Here is a 20,310-nt window from a genome sequence, read left to right on the forward strand (position 1 = left end):
CTGCAGCAGAGTGCCGCCGGCCGCCGGCCCCCCTCAGGTGTGACGATGACGGCGATATTCGCGGCTGCTTCTGTCGATAAGTAGCCGAGAGTGAGCACAACGGTGACCTCACGTCAGTCGTCCAGCCATCACCGCGCGGTCCCACGGCGCTCACGCCTGCCGCCGCAGACACGTTCCTCAACTTGGACGTGCGCAGGCGCGCCATGGCGCGGCTGTTCGGCAACAAGCTGTGGCAGGCGACCCGCTTCGCGCTGCGACACCTGGCCGACATGGCTACCGCTGCGACGAGCAGGCCAAGGTGAGAGGAGGGGCGCCCAGCGGCCGACACCGGCTACCGCTGCGACGAGCAGACCAGGTGAGGAGGGAGGGGCGCCCAGGTGAGAGGAGGGGCGCCAGCTGGCCGACGACGGCTACCGCTGCGACGAGCAGACAGGTGAGAGGAGGGGCGCCCAGCTGGCCGACACCGGCTACCGCTGCGACTAGCAGACCAGGTGAGAGCGGCCGCCCGCCCAGACACGGCGCGAGCGAGGACCCCAGCTGGCCGACAACCGGCTACCGCTGCGACGAGCAGACCAGGTGAGAGCGGCCGCCCGCCCAGACACGGCGCGAGACGAGGACGCACAGCTGGCCGACACCGGCTACCGCTGCGACGAGCAGACCAGGTGAGAGCGGCCGCCCGCCCAGGCACGGCGCGAGCCGAGGGACGCCCGACTGGCCGGCGCGGGCGGGCGGCGCACGCGGCCAGCCGGGAGAGACTCGGCGCGAGGTCGGTCCGCGCCGCCGCTAGAGGGCAGCACAGTATCGTCTCCGATTGCCAGCTCCGCCGCCATGCTAATCCCGGTGGCCAGCTCCTCTGCTGTACTGGTGGTCCCCTGCACTGAGACGCAGCATCCTCTGAACACTGCTTATGTACCGACGTCATGCTAGGCAGGTGGTCCCTGTTGTGAGGGAACTCTGAGTGATGCGCGCCCTTCATCTGCAGGTGGTCTCTGTTGTGTGGGGACTCTGTGTGATGCCTGCCCTTCATCTGCAGGTGGTCTTTGTTGTGTGGGGACTCTGAGTGATGCCTGCCCTTCATCTTCAGGTGGTCCCTGTTGTGTAGAGACTCTGTGTGATGCCTGTCCTTCATCTGCAGGTGGTCCCTGTTGTGTAGGGACTCTGTGTGATGCCTGCCCTTCATCTGCAGGTGGTCTCTGTTGTGTGGGGACTCTGTGTGATGCCTGCCCTTCATCTTCAGGTGGTCTCTGCTGTGTGGGGACTCTGTGTGATGCCTGCCCTTCATCTGCAGGTGGTCTTGTTGTGTAGGGACTGTGTGATGCCTGTCCTTCATCTGCAGGTGATCCCTGTTGTGTAGAGACTCTGTGTGGTGCCTGCCCTTCATCTGCAGGTGGTCTCTGTTGTGTAGGGACTGAGTGATGCCTGCCCTCCATCTGCAGGTGGCCTCTGTTGTGTGGGGACTCTGTGTTATGCCTGCTCTCCATCTACAGATGGTCCCTGTGGTGTAGGGACTCTGTGTTATGCCTGCCCTCCATCTACAGGTGGTCCCGGCTGCGGGACGCGCAGGCGCCGCTGAACCGCTGGATGCTCAGCTGTCTCAGCGCCTGCGTGGAGACGTGCAGCACCAGTATGGAGCAACACTGCCTGCACACGGCCACCAACGTCATGCACTACACCACCTTTACAGACATTCTGCGGACGTCTACCTGGTGGGAAGACACCGAGACTTTTAGCTTGGATTGGTAGAAAGTGATCATCGATATGGGTGTGCCACAATCCCAGTTATGATTCTGTCGTTCATTTCTGCTCGACGAAGTGCTGCCCCTGGTAACCTTCCTTTCTAAGCTCCTGTATGCGAAAATTATATGGTTCCTTTTGTATTTCGCTGTGCGAGCCAAATGCTATAATACCTTGCAGTTTGTATCTATGCAATGCTTTCTCATCAAGTATCGGTTGCTTATAGAGTGGAGATGCATAATTCCTTCAGTGATTAGCCCGCTTTGCAAGTTATCTCGTGTCCGTGCATCACATTATTACCAATCGTGACCAACTAGTAGATCCTTTTGCTGTTTTATTTTACCTGTTTGGAGCTTTCCTTGAGAGGACGTGAACTTCACGTCATCTAAATTAGCGCTGTCCTTGGGCCTTACACTGTCACCGTTTGGGCCTTTGATGGTCCAAAAGTAGACACATCCGGTAAGTCTCAGCCTCCAGCGCCGCGTGGCCCTTGCTCACCGGTGCCCAGCTCCACGTTGGCACGGGCCTCCGGTGCCCAGTAGGACTGAACGCTGTCTTGGGCCTGCGCCAGGAGGGCTGCGAAGCCGGTGCTGCTCGCCGCCGAGCCGGCCCGCCAGCGCGCCGTCTGTGACGTCATGCTGGCCGTGCTTGGGCACCGGACTGCGGCCTGCTGCACCCGTTCATTGCCGCACCTGACCGAGGAGCTGAACCAGACGCTGGCGCCGCTCACCGAGTGAGCGGCGCTCCTGCTACATCAGAGTTCCCGGAGCCGGGCGAGGTGCGGGCCTCACTGGGATGGGACGGTGTTACTCGCGCGGTTTGGTCAAGCCGTGCCATGCGGCAGAAATGTGTCACGGAGGGCCACAGATGCTCTGGTATAAGTGGCTGGACTTCTTTTCAGTGGGTGCAATTGGAGGGATGAGAGCCTGGAGGCGTCTTTCGTGACCTGTTTGGATGCTGTCCGGGGTCTCAGAGCTGTCAAGAAGAAGTACCGGGTCACCAAAAGCTCACCGGAAGGTAAGCGTTTGCGACACATCGACTGCGTCGCGGCCAGGCAGCCGTCGGCTGGTGGATCGGAGAACTGCCGACGAGTCCTGGTGACGCGCCGATATCAGCCGTATGTGAGCCGCGGCCAGCAGCCGTCGGCTGGTGGATCGGGGTCCGCCGATGTTCTGGTGACGCGCCGACATCAGCCGTATGGTGAGCTGCGGCCCCCAGCACAGCCGTCGGCTGGTGATCGGGGGTCCCGCCGATGTCCTGGTGACGGCAGCGACATTAGCCGTATTGTGAGCTGCGGCTCCCAGCGGCTGTCGCTGACCTCTGCCTCTGCGCACGCGTCTGGCCGCCCCAGCGCGTCTTCGTGCTTGGCAGCTGTGTTTTACAACTGGTGGCACGACGATATTGTAAAATGCTCTCTGTGTCCAGCAGGCGTCTGCGATTAACTGCCTCATTATTCCCTTTTCGGCGATGGGCTACTTCGTGGAGTTGGCGCAGCGGCCCTTTCTACCCTCGTGTCATGGATTGAGGCTTGAAACTTGAATTGTCATTGGCTACGAAAGCCAGAATAACATCAGTTCGTAGGGTCTCAGGGCCCGCATGGTCAGGGTCAAGGGGCCCAGTCCGGGGGTCCTCATGCGTAGAGTGGTTCGCCAGCTCAGTAGGTCTTGCCGGGCATAGGCCATCCGAGCGTAGATATTCCAAGAAAGGGTCTTCCCTGTGTCGCATGGTGTTCCGTAGTAGTTTTCCGGTCTGCAAGGTGTTCCGGTAGTAGGTTCCGGTCGCAGGTGTTCCGGTGGAGTAGGTTTTGCACCGATCTGTAGGAATTGGGGGGGTAGATCTACATTGTAGAATATCCTGGGAGTAAGTTCTCCCGAGCGTAGGCGTTCCCAGCACAGGCCCTGCTGTTGGGTGCCCGTACTGGTTTGCTCCGAGATGACCCGGCCCGGTGTGACCTGATCGCTACTGCTTGTCGCCGGCTGTGGACGGTGCGTTCGAAGGGCCGCTAAACAGGTGCCAGACGTCGGCCGAATGTACGCATAACAGCAACGGAAGGAGCTTACATCCGGCAATGGTACAGAGATGATCGGTCGTCAGGTGCGATGATGCGTGGTGTGGAGCCGGCCGGCGCTCTGTACTCTGTCGCCGGCATTGATGTGCTCCCGATGTCCGATAGATGGCAGAACAGACTGCAGTGCCGCCTCACTTCGCACAGCACAAGACCGGCATTGCTAGGTTTTATCTACCAGCTCCCTGCGGGTTCTGTTGAATACTTTAGATAGTCCTTTCTTATTCTTCATTGTAACTAGCGCGTTAAGACTGGACTGCCTCTTGGCCGTGAGACACTCACGAATGTTGCTGATGTTAATTTGGGCTTTTGGGCGCGCCGACTGCATAGTTCATATTGCGCCCATAACGTTGCACTCACGAATGGGGAGCCTGGAAGTACGAAGTCGCGTTTTGTTCCTGAACGGAACGCCTTTGTGGAAGTCTACCTCAGCGGTATAAAATTGGACTCGTTTGATCATATCTTCAAATCGCTTATACTTGGATGACATCCATGCGGAAGTACACACGACCTGTTCCAGCGATCCACCCAGCAGCCGCGCTGCGCTCTCACTGTTGGTGGTCTGATTACATCCCTCGCATCGGTCGCGAGGAGTGGACAGCCTGAGATTATTAGCCAGACCCGCAACTGGTGCTGGTGCATATCGTCTTGCTCAATCTCCTACCAAACTGATCATCTGAAAAAAACAGCGGAAATTTTGCTCTTGGTTGACCAACGGGTTTGTCAGCACGACCCGCCCCTGCGAGACACTTCGCCTATCTCTCCATGTGCAGTTGAAGCGAGACTGAATAAATCGTGTAATGCGGGCCACGCTTCACTCGTTCAACCGTTTGGTTTTGTTAGTTTTTCTGACGGATTTGCCTTTGGGCTTGTCTAAGATTCGCAAATCGTGTGGCGGTTTCTGTGATGCGACTCTTTCTGTTCACCGGCTTTACATATTTAATCATGTGATTTTCAGCGGTTCATTTCTTTTACCAGGTCTTTCATGTTTTTTCATCTTTTTCAGTTGTCTTTGCGTCTTATTATTCTCCTTCATGTCCTCGTCCTATCCCTTCAGGAGATAGATCGTCACTTTCCACGGGCGCTTTCCTCAATGGATGTCTCCGGTGTTGCTGTGTACCGTTGTGGTCTCCATCCGGACTAGCCCACCACGGCCTTGCCAGGAGCTTGAAATGTCCGCCTTATTGCAAGATAAACACTTTCCCCGCGACAGCCACGTTGGTGACGCAGGCTGCCCAGCGAAACTGGTCAAAAGCACCGGCGAAAAAAAAAACCGCAGCAAATAGTCCAGTTGGTGAGACCTTCCAGCAACGATCCCGCACTTTTGTAGAGCCATTTAGCACGCACCGCAAACATCCGCGTCGACCCGCCGCAGACCTCCGCCCAGTGAGAGACCGGGCGCTGACCTGGCCGTGGTGCGCGCCGGCAGTGCACCTGAGGCATGCGGCCCGAGCTGTCGGCCGAGCTGGCTACCGTGGTCTCCACGCTGTCCCGCTGCCGGGTCCGGCCGGCACCGGCCGCTGAGCACCGCGGCCTCCTGGTGCAGGGCCACAACTGGAGAGCGCACGTGGACCTTGCAGGTGAAAGTTGGCGCCGGCGCACGCCAGCCCACCAGCACGGGACGCTCGTGGTGCGCCTGCCGTTCTAGTTTGTGCTACTGTTGTGAGAAGCGGGTTGTAGCCCTCGCCAGTCACCACACACGGACCTGCAGAAAGGTGGTTCAACTGAACATTCTTACGGCCAGGGGATTGCATTTATATCCTGCGAAAGTGATTTTGGATTGGATAATTTTCCCGACGTAGGTTTTATTGCATGGGGCCTCTAGGCCATCAAAACCTCCTCCTCTCTCTCCCCTGCGTGTCTTGACAAGGAGTGGCCAGGAAAGTTTTTTTTTCAAAGAGGGCACCAGTGCGCTCCTCGCTCTCTCCTCTCTCTCTCTCTCTCTCTCTCTCTCTCTCTCTCTCTCTCTCTCTATCTCTCTCTCTCTCTCTCTCTCTCTCTCTCTCTCTCTCTCTCTCTCTCTCTCTCTCTCTCTCTCTCTCTCTCTCTCTCTCTATCTCTCTCTCTCTCTCTCTCTCTCCTCTCCTACGTCAAGGTCATGCATTCACGTGACATGTGGCATCGCTCTCTCGTATGTCAGGGTCACGTGGATGTAGCCGCCGAACTGGACCAGCTGAGGTCCAAGAGGGAGAAAACTGAGGCGAAACTTGCTGCTCTAGACGCCCTTATGCAAACGAACAAGTTCGGAAGGCGACCGACGAAAATGAAGGATCAAGGAAGAGCTCGGGTGAGTAACATGCATACGGCCAAATGTAATATACAACATCCTTCCGCGGCGGCTCAATGTGGCTTTCGACGATGAAGGCAGGATGTTACATTTACATTTATGTGCTCCGCGTATTATGGTTAGGGTCTCCCCGCACGGTCGCATTGCCGTATGGTAGACTTATACTATGTATACTATGTGCTATGTACCTGTGTTTCAATGTATATACTAAGTTATGTATGTACTATGCCCTATATACTATGTACTTATACTATATATGTTTTACTGGCTGACTGACATATGACTGACTGACATGCATGACTGATTGAGATACGTGACTGATTATGAATGACACACATGGCTGACTATGAACGACATATTTCGCTGATTGACTGACATTTGACTTAGCTGTGCTATATAACTATGCTATATCATGACTGACTGATGAGTATAAGAGTATGGTAATGACCAGCCGTGCATTTCCAGAGAGTACTGCTTGCAGAAGAAGTGGAGAGATTGAAAGAATGTGAAGATGACATAAGTGGGCTGAGTTGACGGCCACCATCAAGTATTCGCTTTCGTCGAAACGCTTTTGGTTCGGTCCTGTAGCCGAAATGTGTGCAGTAGGTGCGATGTGAAACTGACGCATGTTTGAAAATATAGGGACCTCAGTGGACACCAAAATGCTTTATAAGAGAGCCATCGAAACCGCCAGAGCCATGGGCCTGAGGTGCCCCGACTGTTGTAAGTGAGCTACACGAGTGAGAAACGGAAGCAGCACACCAGAAGTACTCGGTATTTTGATGTCCCGAGTTTCGACGCGCGCGAGCCCAGGCACAATAGGCAGAATTCGAGAAAGTATAAATTCGTGGGAAGGAATTCAGCCAAATCCAGTTTCGTTTAAACATTCAAAATTATATGTTAAATCAGTAAGCTGTCCCTCCAAGTGTTTGGCTAACGGTACAAATTACACATAACTGCTCAATTTGGGTTCAGATATGCCGCCACGTAAGGAAGACGGTAAATTGAGCCCGCTGATCACTCCTGATCCCCACTACATTCCCGGGTAAGCCACATTTGTGGGGGGAAAAAGCGTGATCGGTTCTTTTGTTACGTTACTTAAAAATGCATGGGCTCTTTGAAGTATTCACGAACGCACATCATATACCAATGATATCCAGCGGTCCATGGTAGTGTTTTGTGGGTCGTCAATGGTCCGATAATCTCTGCCATAGGTTAAACGATAGTTTCGTACATCGGAACCTATGCCGCTGGGAAGTGCTCAGTCATATGTGGCTGGGTGGATAAGTGCGTCCATTTACAAAACTGCCGTTGCCATTGGAGCTGCGTTTGAACAAATGTCTAAACGAGAATGTGGCCTCTTATGATGTCTGTTGTTCTTTTGCAGCTACCAGGGCCATGTCCCCGGTTTTTTGTTCGATTTTGGGGCCACATTCGGTCATATGTCCAACAAATTGCTCACCGATCCCTGCATACCGGGCTCAGGAAATCTGGTTAGGCCGCTGAACTTCAACGTGGGGCGGTCCGACGTGAGTATTCACATCGGCGAATAAGTGAAGCATGCTCACTCGGACCGTTTCGGTAGCTTACGACGTACCCCTCCTCGTGCTCTTGGTAAATGTTCCCGCAGTGCCCTAAACCGCGTCGTGCACTTATGGGCCACAAGTTGACTTGTACACACAAATAAAAAAGTGTACACAAAGACGACATTTCGAAGTGTCATTTTGAGGCGTCCCAAAATCAAAGCATTACAATCTTGACGTTACCGATAGTGGCATACGGCATGACTCCGTCGGGCTGAGCTCCGTTGACGCGTCATCTGCGGATGTTCCACAGCCGTCGCTCGGCCCCCTGGTGCGCTCGTCAGGGTGCAACTTCCCGCGGCTGACCACCAACATGGTGCCCGGCTTCTCCGGCCGGATCCCCGCCTACGACAACGTGTTCGGCCTGAGCTACGCACGCGGCACGGAGAAGGCTATACGGGACTTCGAGTGTAACCAGGTGAAGGCCCGTCAGCAGCGGCAGCACGTCAACGCACTGGCTGCCATGAATACTTGCAATACTGGCCGGTCCGGCTACAACGCAAATTGCCCGGTGCCGTTGTGGAGCCGTAACAACCAGGGCTTCCGAGCTGCTGGTGGCGGCACGTACGAAGGCCCGTACGACCGACAGGCGCCCTTCCAGTTTGTCGAGTCGCCCTACTTCATGGGCAACGATGACCCGCGCAAGTTCTTCATGTCGGGCTACACGGGTTTCGTGCCCAACACCCAGCCGGTCATTGGCAACGTCTTCCCAATCACCACCAACAAGGGGCTGCGCAAGTTTACGGATGAGCAGTGCCGGATCCGTCAGAACTTCTGCAAGCCGGTGGTGGTGAGCACAAAGAGCCGCCAGTACGACCCGCCTGACGAGCAGGTGTACGACTGCGGCCGACAGCTCCCGAGAACGATGAACATTCCCGACATAGGCGGCCAGTTTGACCCGTCTCTGATGGTGGGCTGCGGGCCGCACGCCCTCAACCAGCACAACCCCAACGAGGACTTCCTCCTGAACCGGGCCAAAGTGTCGCCGGCTATCATGAACCAGGTGCCGGCGCTGGGCCAGGACCGGCTGCGCCGCAAGATGCAGATGTTCAAGCGGAAGGACCCGCACCCGATCTACCGCGTCCAGGAGGGGCTGCTGCCCACCTACGGCGGACACGTGCCCAACCAGCAGTTCCGCTTCGGCGGCACGTTCGGAAAGGAAACGGTCAACGCCAGGAGCATTCATGCCGTTGTTGTTCGACCATGATAGCCACGACCGAATTCATCCGCGAACCTTTCATTTCTACTTGCGTCAAAATGCGTAGAGCATCGACTTCCAAACGAGGTGTTTAAAACAGGCGCCGTTTTCGCCATCGGCTACAACCTGCATCGGAGCAAAACGGTGTCACTTAACGCCAGTCACAACGCGCGTTAACTGACACTCCTTCAGAAAAGTACGCTGAATGTTTCCCGTCTCATTTGTCAACAATATATTAGTCTTGCGAGTACATGACGTGGAACAGACTAGAGACGTATTAATCACATCGTCGATGACGTGCGATAAACCCAACCTGCCCGTTTTCTTCTAAACGAGAAATCATGTCCACACGTGTTAGGGTGGGATAAGCAGGGCGGCAATGACAGTACTAAACCAAATGTCCACTGAACTTCGGGCACGCCAGAATCACTACACTTTCCACATATCGACTAAAATATAACGCAACAAGACATCCAAAACACAAAAGCCGCCTCTGGGTAGGTGGACTACTGGACGTTAGCATCACTAAACCGACCCAGTCCGGCGCCTTCACTGCTTGTCCAACAGGGCAGCCCCCCCCCCCCCTACTTCCGCAAATGCTAGCAGCAACACCATCACGTAACACTTTGGGAAAACCGGTTAAAACTTGGTTTGACCCACTTCCCTGCCAACTCCCGAGGGGTTTCATCACCACTGTGGTGCGGTGTCAACCAGCCAATGACTCTGATCGACCACGGCGTGGCGCCAGCTGAGCGGCCAGTTCAGACACACCACCCAGCGCGGGACATATAGGCTCAGCTGGCGGCCGGCAGTCTCTCAGTCATCACGTCCGGTCTAGTCGCTCATTGACTCTTTCAGTTGCTTCAGAATGCCCTCCGCCTTTTCTAGATTCTTGTCGTCCTGCGAAAACCAATGACGACGCGTGAAGGCCATCAAAGCAAAACAGGAAATGCCAGTCAAGGGAGAACATGTTAACAGCTCAAAACAATTCCTTTTATATGGACATACGCACATCCCCGAGGCAACGAACACCCCGAATGCAAGCGATACTCCTTTTCAGCAAGGATAAAATTCGCCCTGGCCGTTGTCTCGCTACGCTGTCTCAAAACACCACCCCGTGCATTACTCTGCAGATGCGGTCGGTGAGCGTACCCCACTAACACGTCCCGCACAGCGTCGGCGAGACCCGCCGTCGCACCGAGTGAGGTCCAGAGGAGCAGAGCATTAGCCCCGCTCAAGCACACAACCGCTGACATAGAAACACTGCCCAATTGTCGTCAGCGTAGGCAGATTATCAGTGAAGTTTGCGTCCGTGTAGAAGCCATAACCGACGAAACGCAACACGCGTGCCTATGCCCGAGCCACGTGTCGCCAAGTGTACACGCGTCAAATGTCGTGGTCATATAGCGACACAGCCGCGGCGTGCCACGGACAGCTACGCATTAACGACGCCAATCAACACACCGCACCTCGGAGTGAAAGGCTGCGACAAAAGACCGTCATCGGACTTGGTGCGAGCTCCACCAACCTTTATAAAGCAGAATCGAATGTAGTCCTCGCCGAGGCTCTTGTGCTCGTCCGAGTAGAACGACGACGGCGGGATGCCCTGCAGCTTGTGGTGGTGCACCAGCCAGTACACGAACCGGTGGTCGTCCGGCTTACCGGGCGCGTACGGCGACAGGTCGATCTTCTTCTTGTCTGAAAACGGCCGCCCCGTCATGGCTGTTGCCGCTTACCACTCTGATGCATGGACGCAAAGAACCCTTTTATGCGGACGTCCCGCTGCTACGGACGTCCCGGAGGCAAGCGGTACTACTTTTCATTACGAGTAGAATTGGCTCTTGCTGTTGTTTCACTACGCTGTTCCAAAATACCATCTCGCACATCAGTCCGCATGTGGGACCAGTACGTGTACACCACTAACACGACCCCCGCTTTGGTCGGCCAGCGGTCGCCGTCTCACCGAGCGATGTCCAGTCCGCGATCATGAAGTAGCCGCCCTCGGGCACGATGGGCGTCATGCCGCAGTCGGTCAGGAAGCGAGCCATGAAGTCACGCTTGGCCAGCAGCTCCTCCGCCAGCGAGGTGAAGTAGCACTCCGGCTGGCCCATCAGCGACAGCTCGTGCTCGAACGAGCGCGCCAGCGCCTCCTGCCGCCGGCGGAAGCACCAAAGGCTGGTCACGGCGGCGGCGCGGAAACCTTGCCCGTCAGCGTCCGGGGACATCAGCCCAGCCCAGCCCAGCCCATACTTTCGTGCACTGTTATCGATGGCAGACACAGAACAGAGCTATTTGAAACGGAGGGCAATGTAGAACGTGTTCAACAGCACCTTTGCGAGCACAAGTGTTTAATAAGGGACTATCAATACGTTATGTTCCCACTGCCCTCTCCAACTGATCCCTGTGCTTGGTGATTGGTCTGCCATGTCATGCCTGTCACGTCATACACGGCTTCCACAGCCAGTAACACGCCCGAATCGAAATGCAGTGCCAGTCCCAAATTGCCACATAGGTGGCACGGCAAGGTACCTGCTATTCCCGTTCGAACAGCCCTTTCCCTACCCGAACCCGACCTCGGCGCGCAAAGCCGTTTGACGAGAGCAGCGGCCGCCGCCGCCGGTCGGCCCGGACCCCACTGACCTGGAGCGGCGTGTTGCACGCGTACAGCGTGTTCTGGTGCACCACCTGCATGTTGCGCACCAGCGAGGCCGGCCCGTACGCCCAGCCGAGCTTCCAGCCGGTGACGCTGAACGTCTTGCCGGCCGAGCCGACCGTGATGGTGCGCTCCCACATGCCGGGCAGGCCGGCGATGCGCACGTGCTCGGCCGGGGCGAACACATCCACTCGTACACTTCGTCGGAGACGCACAGCACGTCGTGGCGGTGGCACAGCTCGGCGATGGCCTCCAGCTCGGCGCGCGTGAACACCTTGCCCAGCGGATTGTTGGGCGTGTTGAGCACGATCATCTTGGTGCGCGGCCCGAAGGCGGCCTCCAGCTCGGCCGGGTCGAGCGCCCAGTCGGCGGAGGAGCCGGTGGCGGCGCCGGGCCGCCGCCGCAGCGGCACGAACACCGGCCGGCCACCGGCGATGCGCACCATCGGCTCGTAGCAGTCGAAGAACGGCTCGATGATGATCACCTGCCGGGCCGAGGCGGCTCAGACGAGCGCGACGGAACGGAGGCGAGACGCCGCCCGCCGGCGACGGACGCGCGGCGACGGACGGACGGCTCGACCGGCGTGAGCAGCATGACGCCGCGGCAGCCGGCTAACGCCACCAGACAGTGTCGCGGCGCAGCAACGCGATCAGTCAGTGCGCTGTACGGTATATGTAAGACGGGTATCCGGGTGATATTCTACTGAATTCTTAACATTTCTACTGCAGCGCACGACGCACTCGATTCTGACACAACGATTCTGACCCTTGACTTTCAACAGCACGGCATAATGAATTATGACGTAACAACAAAACGAAACAACATTTTGAGTTCAGGTTCTGGCTCAGGACTCTGCACTGGAATTGATTCACAAGTTCGCTCAAATAAGTCCAGTTCATGCAAGCAAGACACGCTCCTGGTTTTTCAGCATTATGAGTTTTAAGTTCATATGCTGATAAAAATCTACCTTCAAACAGTGGCGAAACTAGGGTTTCGTCAAGAGGGGGGGGGGGGGGGGGGGAGGACGACAACATTGTGTGCCCGCTTGACTTAGTATACGCGTACAGAGAGCTTGGTCATTTTCTTCAAATCATGGCAGGCCCCGCCATTTTCGGGCCAAGTATTTAGGAAAAAATATGGCAGAATGAACTAAATATAGCTACCAAATGACGTCAAAACCAAACACGAACTTTTGTTCGATTGATAAATTTGAGAACACCTGGGTTTCTTGCAAACTCGCAGTGTGAATAAAATAATTGCGCTGCCCAAAATCTATGAGCATGATAAGCAAATCGCAGCATTCCTACGGCACATCGCTTGTCCATGGTCACACAAGGCGTCTTACTCCCTCCAATTACTGCTACTCCAAACGCTATAATGATAAGTTCCCTTCTTCGGACTGGTCGACACATTGATTGATCGATGGGTTGGCTGAGACCATCGCAACGGTCAGAGGAATTGGTTCATTTTGGATCCCGCACGGGCGGCAAAACCGCGCTCCAGCTTGACAGACACTGCTCTAGTCGAGCCCATATGTTTGAACAAAAGTGACAAGTCATGCCACGCCATGGCTAGTCATGCTGAAGAGCACACACGCAGGTAGCGCAGGATTACCAAATCTCCACACTTGAACACACCGCCGATGGTTGGAGCAAGCGGCAAGGTATTTCCACTGATAGGGCGTCTGAACACAAAACTACCACCCGGGAGCGCAGCCACCCGCCGCGGCGCACTATGCGCCAGTGTGGTGGTTAGCTACGCAGCTCAAGGACGACCAGCCGAAGCCTCATTTATACAGGTTTCAATTTAAAACTATACAGTTATATATGGGCGAAAATGACCATCGCAGTCAGAGCACCCTAAAACTCCAATCATCATTATCATCACAATAAAATTATATAACGTAATAAATTTTGCATGAATTTCAGGGACACGCCTTGTCATATCATGAGCAGGTAACCACACCACTGGTCATAAACTTCGATAACGCCGAGGTTCACATCTATACGTTGAAATTGAGATTAGAAACACACCTAACAGGCCATTACGACAGTCTGGAAAATGATGCCCGACATTTGCGAGCTCGTAAACCACTTGACTAATGTCACTGCAGCCGCATGTGAATGTCCATGAGGGATGAAGGTATCCCTCACATGTTACCGACGCCCCTCAGCTATTTTAAAGGCTATCAGGCGTCCGAGTCGTCGCACGTGTCATTCACATATCGAACGCACGTTAGTTGCGACTACTGCTTAATGCTAGTTAGTGCTACATAAATATTGTAGAACACGCATTCGCAGCTCTGATTTACTTTTTTCAAAAACTGGCGCTGTGGCGGCATTCCCAAACAAGCTCACCTGCACCCGAGGCACCATTACGCTCGGTAGCACTAGCTTTAATCACCCGCCGGTTACTTCAAAGGCCTGACCTAACCAATGTCACTTTACCGTTTGTTCAACCTAGACCATCGCCTTTTCACTTGTTCAACTTAAACACATCAGTCGGAGACGCTGTGGCTCGGGAGGAACGTGGAATGAGCGCGAGCACTGAATGACTTGGCTGTTCAGTCGCAAAAGGACCAAAACGCACTCGCAAACAGGGCGCTCATCCTCTCCCACTCACAAATGCGCTCGATCTCCTCTACTCTCTTACGCACTCCCAGTTCACTCTTTCCGTCTCTGGCTCATCACCACACTCTCTTTGTCTCTCCGTAACATTGCAGCGCACAGGCGCTGTAGCACCGCTCGGCTCTAGCCGGCCGGGATCGGAGTCGGGCCCCCAGGGCGCCGGTCAACGCTCCCTCCCCCCCCCCCCCCCGGCGCCGGTAAGCGAACTCGCCAGGGCGCCGGTCAGCGGGACCGCCAGGTCTCGTCTCGTGTGGCATCGCGTGATGCTTGAATACAGCCGCCGTTAGATCACGGCGCGGCCTGAAGACTCCGCTCCGACGCTGCCATTACTGGCCTGATGGACGCCACGCTCTTTCCCCCCCCCCCCCCCCCTGAACACTAAACCCATCTCTCTCAACTGACTCACGGACTCAACCCAGTTCTCTCAACTGGCTCATAGACTCTAAATCCACCTCTCACCTGACTCACCTTCCTTGCCCCCTCTAAGGAATTCCTTAACGACAGGGACAGTGGCCTTAAACAAAACTGACGGCCATACAAATACGGTCCGCAGCTTAGTGCTTCACGCAAACTGCCTTCTCCAGCGTCGAATCACCAGCGCTTCTGAGCCACTCGTACCATTAACTTCCCATCGGTACAATCACGTGGTACATGGGTTCTCAACGCAGACGCCGCGCCGCGTCTGTCGGCGTCGCGCCATACTTGGGCCGTCCTCACCTCATCGCCAGGGTTGACGTGGCCCAGGATGGCGTTGTAGAGGCTGCCGTAGGCGCCCTGCGACACCAGCACCTCGGAGAACGGGTCGATCGTGCGGCCCAGCACGCCGCCGTACAGCTTGGCCAAGACGTTGACGAGGCGCGGGTGGCCCTGCCGGCGACAGCGGAGCGTCGGTCGGGGCTCCGACCGGCCGCGACGACCCGGTCCTCGCGGGTAGGGCCGGTCCGGAGCGCGGAGCGGCGGCCGCGACGACCCGGTCCTCGCGGGTGGGGCCGGTCCGGAGCGCGGAGCGGCGGCCGAGACGACCCGGTCCTCGCGGGTGGGGCCGGTCCGGAGCGCGGAGCGGCGGCCGAGACGCCGCAGACCGTCATCAATGCGTACCGTAGTCAGAGAACGATGGGCAGATCCAACTACATGCTTTCAACTCTGAGAAGCTTTTTAACGCCCCGTTTCAACTTGATAGAGAACTACGTGACTGGCCATGATCATCGATTTGTTGCTGCAATGCCGCACCACACCTGCCTGTATGGATAGGATCGCTGCGCGCCAAAAATGGTATCACCACAGCGATGCCTGCTGAGTCCAGGTGACGACGATCACAAAAACATGGGCACGGATGGACGCGAGACCGCCACCTGTTCTACAACGCAAGCCACCTGATCTGCTGGCTAAAGAATCGTCCCTATAACCGCTGCGTAGGTGCAGTCCCGCGGCGCGCTGGCCCGGCGGCGGCCGTCTGGGCAGCCGCCAGGCATCGCTGCAGCACGCTCCGCCCACGCGACTCACGTATCCGCGGGTGTACTGGTTCAGCAGCAGGTTGGGGTCGGCCATGACGTCGGCCACCCCCTGAGTCACGTGCTTCGGGCAGCCATAGTCGGGGAATCCCTGGCCCAGGTTCAGAGGCTTGTTCTCCAGTGCCAGCTGAATGAATTCAACCCTGCCAGAGGTGGACAAGTGGGCGTTGTGATCCGGGCATCCCCAGAAGGAGGTTACGAAGCTGTTTTGCATTAGGGACGGCGATACCACACACACGAATTTGACATTCCTCTGGCCCCGCATTGCAGGAAGCTGGCAAATGTAAAAACCGTTCACACGGCCGCTTTCTTTACGAGTGTCGGACGAACACATCCCGGGCTATACGCCCCGAATATTCTACCAGCGTACTACTTGCCCTGAATGCGTCATACGAGTCGACAGCTATCGCCGCCGCAAGCATAATATGCTTTCTTCCCCCGCTCCCGCCTGGTCCCGCTGGACATCCTTAAAGGGGAGAGGAGCCCACGGAATTTTGTTTGAACGTTTGAATGCCTAATGCACAATTTTTCTTAATTCTAATTTTAGACGATTGCCGACGGCCTTTTACTGCAGGTTACTTGCATTCCCGAACATTGCAGATGAATTAAGCAAACATTTGTAGTTCAGGTATGACGTGAACGGCGAGGGGCAGGTCATCTTGGATCCCAACTAGAGCAAATTCGGACATGCATCACACGTGACACTTCCCGATAGTCACCTGCTTTTGACGCTCGCTCGACGGGCCTTAAATAACCACCAGCATGAGCAGACAAGCGGCCCACCAGCCTAACCTTACCCCTGTAAAACGTCCCTATTCGTTAGTTATTGAGTTTTAGGGGGTTGCGCCTCTTTAAAATGTCCTCTTCTACCTCCCTATTCGTTAGTTATTGAGTTTTAGGGGTTTGCGCCTCTTTAAAATGTCCTCTTCTACCTCCCTTGGCCTCTCTTCATCTATCGTAACGACGGACACGTTAACAGGCAAAATAATATGGACATAGCACCTGGTGCAGCAACACAAACCACGAATGTACGGAAACATAACTACATACCAAATGTTGGTCTCGGTGCCTTTGTAGCGTTGCGGGAGAGAAAATTTGTCACTTGACATTACTGCAGTGGATAGGGGACGAAGGGTTGCTGATGTCGGAGCTGTAACGAAACAGGTGGATTGCGTCAGGTTGCGCAGCTGGGGCAGCAGCCGACGTAGCATGACCTGCGGACAGAAGAGTACATACAGTCAGCTGACTAGGCAGGCTGGCTGGACATCAGCAACACCCAATAAGGAGGCAAAACGAGCCAGCTGTCACACTCCATCCAATGTTCATACACCATGCTTGGGACATCTGAAACCTCTGCTGGACTGGGGTCACTAACTGCAGTGTTGGTAAGACCACAAACTTGGATGAAACAGGGCAGAAATTTGTCTTCACCTGGACCTCACACTTGTGAAAAGATTCTCAATAATGAGCATGCATATACAATATATATATATATATATATATATATATATATATATATATATATATAAATACTGGTTTCATAGCCCTGATGAAATACATTTCCAATTTATTTCACACCAAGTTCATTTCCAATTCTCACACACTTTCCTCCCTGTTCCAAACACTCTTATTGCTATGCTGTTGTCAGGGATGCAGACTCAAAGAGAGCACAGGGGCCCGTGTCTAGCTGCCTGGGTCACTCAGAAGCTGAAGGACCCCTGGAGACTGAATATGAAGGATCTGAAGGGCTGGCTGAAGGCAATATTCTGGAGTGTCTCTCAAATGCTGGTCAGGGTCAGAGGACCTCTTAGGCCAATCTGCACACCATGGGACAATGAGGACTTCTTTATTGGTCAGAGACTGTTAACATCACACAGCCTTTCCTATGACAGACTATCGACAGACAGACAATGACAGACAGACATAAACATCCAGACACGGACAACCATTTGACAGACCATTGACAGACTGACCCCCTTTGCCATTGACAGACCACTTTGCATCAGTGAAGGCCACCATGATGTTGCTTACTGGTAGCTGGTGAATACAGAAGGCTGGGGTGGAAAGGCCATTTGGACCCTGACCTGGAAAGGTCATTATCTCCTTGCAAGGTATGGAAAAGAAGTCAGATTGAAGGCATGAAGAAGAAGTGAAAATGAAGTCAATGTCAGCTTGCAAAATCAGTTGGAAAAATCAGTTGGATTGAACAAGACAAAATGAGTTGGAAAGAACAAGGCAAAACCCTGAACCAAATCTTGTGGAAACCATTGTGTTTTTTTTTATTACCAAAACCATTTCCACATAGATGCAGGAAGCAGATCTACTTAAACTGCATGGCATCAACAAATATCAGAGTTTTGCTGAGTGATTGAGATGTGGTGTCAGCGTTACAGATGAAGAACTCAAACTTCCATCCATGATGCTTGTTAAAGCAGCCAATCAAAATGGCAAAAAGCTAGTGTTGAAGCAAGCAATAAAAAGAGGAAAACTAAAGTCACATGCAGCCAAAGCAATTGCTGGCTTCATACCTAGGTCTGACCCCTTTTTTACCCATGGGCGCCCCACTGTCTGGGAAAGATCAGAGGGCCTCCTGAGTCATAGGTGCTTAATTCACTTGGCCCTTGCGTGATCATGCTCAATGGCATAGCAGGATCAAGACAAAGCAAATTTGTGGCTCTTTTGGATAGTTAGCCCCATGGAGCTTTTCTGGAGAGAGAGGAAACTGGGGCTTTCTCCAAGGGCCTTTCATTCAGCTAAGTGCTATGCCTTTTCCCTTTACTGTTCATGCACTCACCAAGACTGGCAGTGTCTCCAGCTGTTGTACATAGGGAGGGTGATAGTTGATGGCATTATGCAGTGACCTTCTCTGAGTACACATCAATTGCCTCAAAGTTAAAAATAAATATTTGACAAATAGAACAACAAATATCATAAGACACCAAACAAAATCTCAAAGCTACATATTGTTGGCTTTATCTATTGGAAAGTAGCCCACCCAAATTAATTTAAGAAATACATTTACATATCAAGGCCAATCACAGGGCAAACAGATGGTTCTTTTTTTAGCCCACATGCTTAATGTGGCATGAGGCATAACTGGGATGGAGGAGATTTTTGACCAAAGTAACAGGCACCTTGTCTGCAAAAACCATCCACTGTGCTGGATACTACGCATTCATTATCCTCTGAATATGGCTCCAAACTTGTATGCACTAATATACATGTAAATAGTTGAGCGCCAGAAGTTTTCAGTCCGAATGAAGGGGGGGGGGGAGCCAGGTGACCGTAGGTATGTACTATGGCTTGGTACCAGTATAGAATAACTTTTGCAAGTCCTACAACTGCCCGTATCAACTGAATGAATAAGGCAAACCATACAATATTGGTCACAATGGCCATGAGCAATATTTTGGCATCGCCGGTGTGGGCCTCGCGCTCCTTGAAACGGTCTTAACCAGCTAAATCTAGAATAAAACGCACACAATGTTGATGCTAGCTAATACGAACAAGATTCTGAAATACTTCTGGCACCTCCATTTAGGTCTACAAACCCCACGAATATACATAGCGTTACACCCCCCATCCTCACCCGACCAGTCCGCGTCCAATGGTGCGTGCCCCGGAGCCGCGGTGCGGCGGATAGCCGATTTTGCGAAGATAAAGCTCACCAACTATTGTCAACTGATCGTGACGTCACCAGACCGCAAATCTCTGCTAGCTTGGTAATGCTTCCGCGTGGGAACGAGTGGTAGGGGACGGAACCAGACGGGATCAGACGGGACTGAACAGAGCCGAGAGGAACCGGACGCCATCGGACGGGACCGGATGGCATCGATGGCACGTAATGGGACCATTCGGAACCGGATGGCTTCGGACGGACCGGACAGGGCCAAGGGCACTTGGGAAATGATCGAGCCAAAGCATAGGAGATCAGACGATATCGAACACCACCGGACGTCACCAAACCTGACCGGACGGCGCCGGATGGGGTGTAATGAGTTCTGACAAGACTGAGCAAGATAGGAAGCAACCGATTCGAACCGGACGAGGCGGCCTGGGACTGGACGGTTCCGCGCAGGACCTGGCGCGACGGAACGAGACCCGACGGAATTGAATGGGACTGTACGGGACTAGACGTAGCTAAAAAAAAAATGGCGGACAGGTTTCAACGGAACCGAATGAGACCAAACCAAAGCCGACTAGATTTGGTGGGACCAAGTATTCGGTACCATCCAGCCTCGTCTAGTCCCATCTGGGCCCACCTGGCCAGGGAACAGGAAGCGACATCCCGTCTTTGTTACGCGTAAACCGCACAACTTTGTGTAGCTTCTCGTTATACCTGCGCAGGGTCACTTCGTTGCAGTTGAAGCACCAAACCGTCCAGCCCTCGGCGCGCACGGCGAGCGCGTGCGAGGCGGAGTGGGGCGTGATGCGCGTTGGGGCCGGCGCATCTACAGTGGCCGCACTGCAGGCATATCCTGTACAAATCAACGGAGCCCTGTTGTCACAGACCTGTCATGATCTGTCGACCTGCCTTCATCTGGCGCCTGACGTTCTCCACGCTGACGCCCTTACCTGCGTGGGCACACTGCCTTACTCTGTGGTGTCAGGAGGTGCACAGGTGCTTCTCCTCTGGAGAAGCACCTAGTGTG

General features: G+C 54.4%; 2 protein-coding genes and 1 long non-coding RNA gene across 3 annotated transcripts; 2 read left to right on the top strand and 1 right to left on the bottom strand.

Annotated features, from left to right (window-relative positions):
- The first annotated feature begins 5,279 nt into the window (after positions 1-5,279).
- On the top strand, positions 5,280-6,761 carry LOC119101250 (uncharacterized). Its single transcript, XR_005094522.1, has 3 exons — positions 5,280-5,379; positions 5,940-6,086; positions 6,552-6,761. It is a non-coding gene; the product is annotated as an uncharacterized LOC119101250 (long non-coding RNA).
- A 208-nt stretch (positions 6,762-6,969) lies between these two features.
- LOC119101249 (protein FAM166B-like) lies at positions 6,970-9,119 on the top strand. The gene is made up of 3 exons (XM_037224550.1): positions 6,970-7,131; positions 7,474-7,615; positions 7,923-9,119. The coding sequence occupies exons 1-3, from the start codon at positions 7,064-7,066 to the stop codon at positions 8,874-8,876; spliced, it is 1,164 nt and encodes a 387-aa protein (XP_037080445.1). The 5' UTR covers positions 6,970-7,063; the 3' UTR covers positions 8,877-9,119.
- LOC119101247 (kynurenine--oxoglutarate transaminase 3-like) lies at positions 9,085-18,586 on the bottom strand. The gene is given in 9 exon segments (XM_037224549.1): positions 9,085-9,767; positions 10,396-10,565; positions 10,831-11,017; positions 11,508-11,707; positions 11,710-12,004; positions 14,865-15,014; positions 15,651-15,801; positions 16,709-16,808; positions 18,453-18,586. Coding segments are annotated over 8 exon segments (1,278 nt in total). The 5' UTR covers positions 16,768-16,808; positions 18,453-18,586; the 3' UTR covers positions 9,085-9,701.
- Between the last annotated feature and the right edge of the window lie 1,724 nt (positions 18,587-20,310).

This window comes from Pollicipes pollicipes, unplaced genomic scaffold (assembly GCF_011947565.3).
Source record: "Pollicipes pollicipes isolate AB1234 unplaced genomic scaffold, Ppol_2.1 Scaffold_4881;HRSCAF=5763_pilon_pilon_pilon, whole genome shotgun sequence".
NCBI lineage: Eukaryota > Metazoa > Arthropoda > Thecostraca > Pollicipedomorpha > Pollicipedidae > Pollicipes > Pollicipes pollicipes.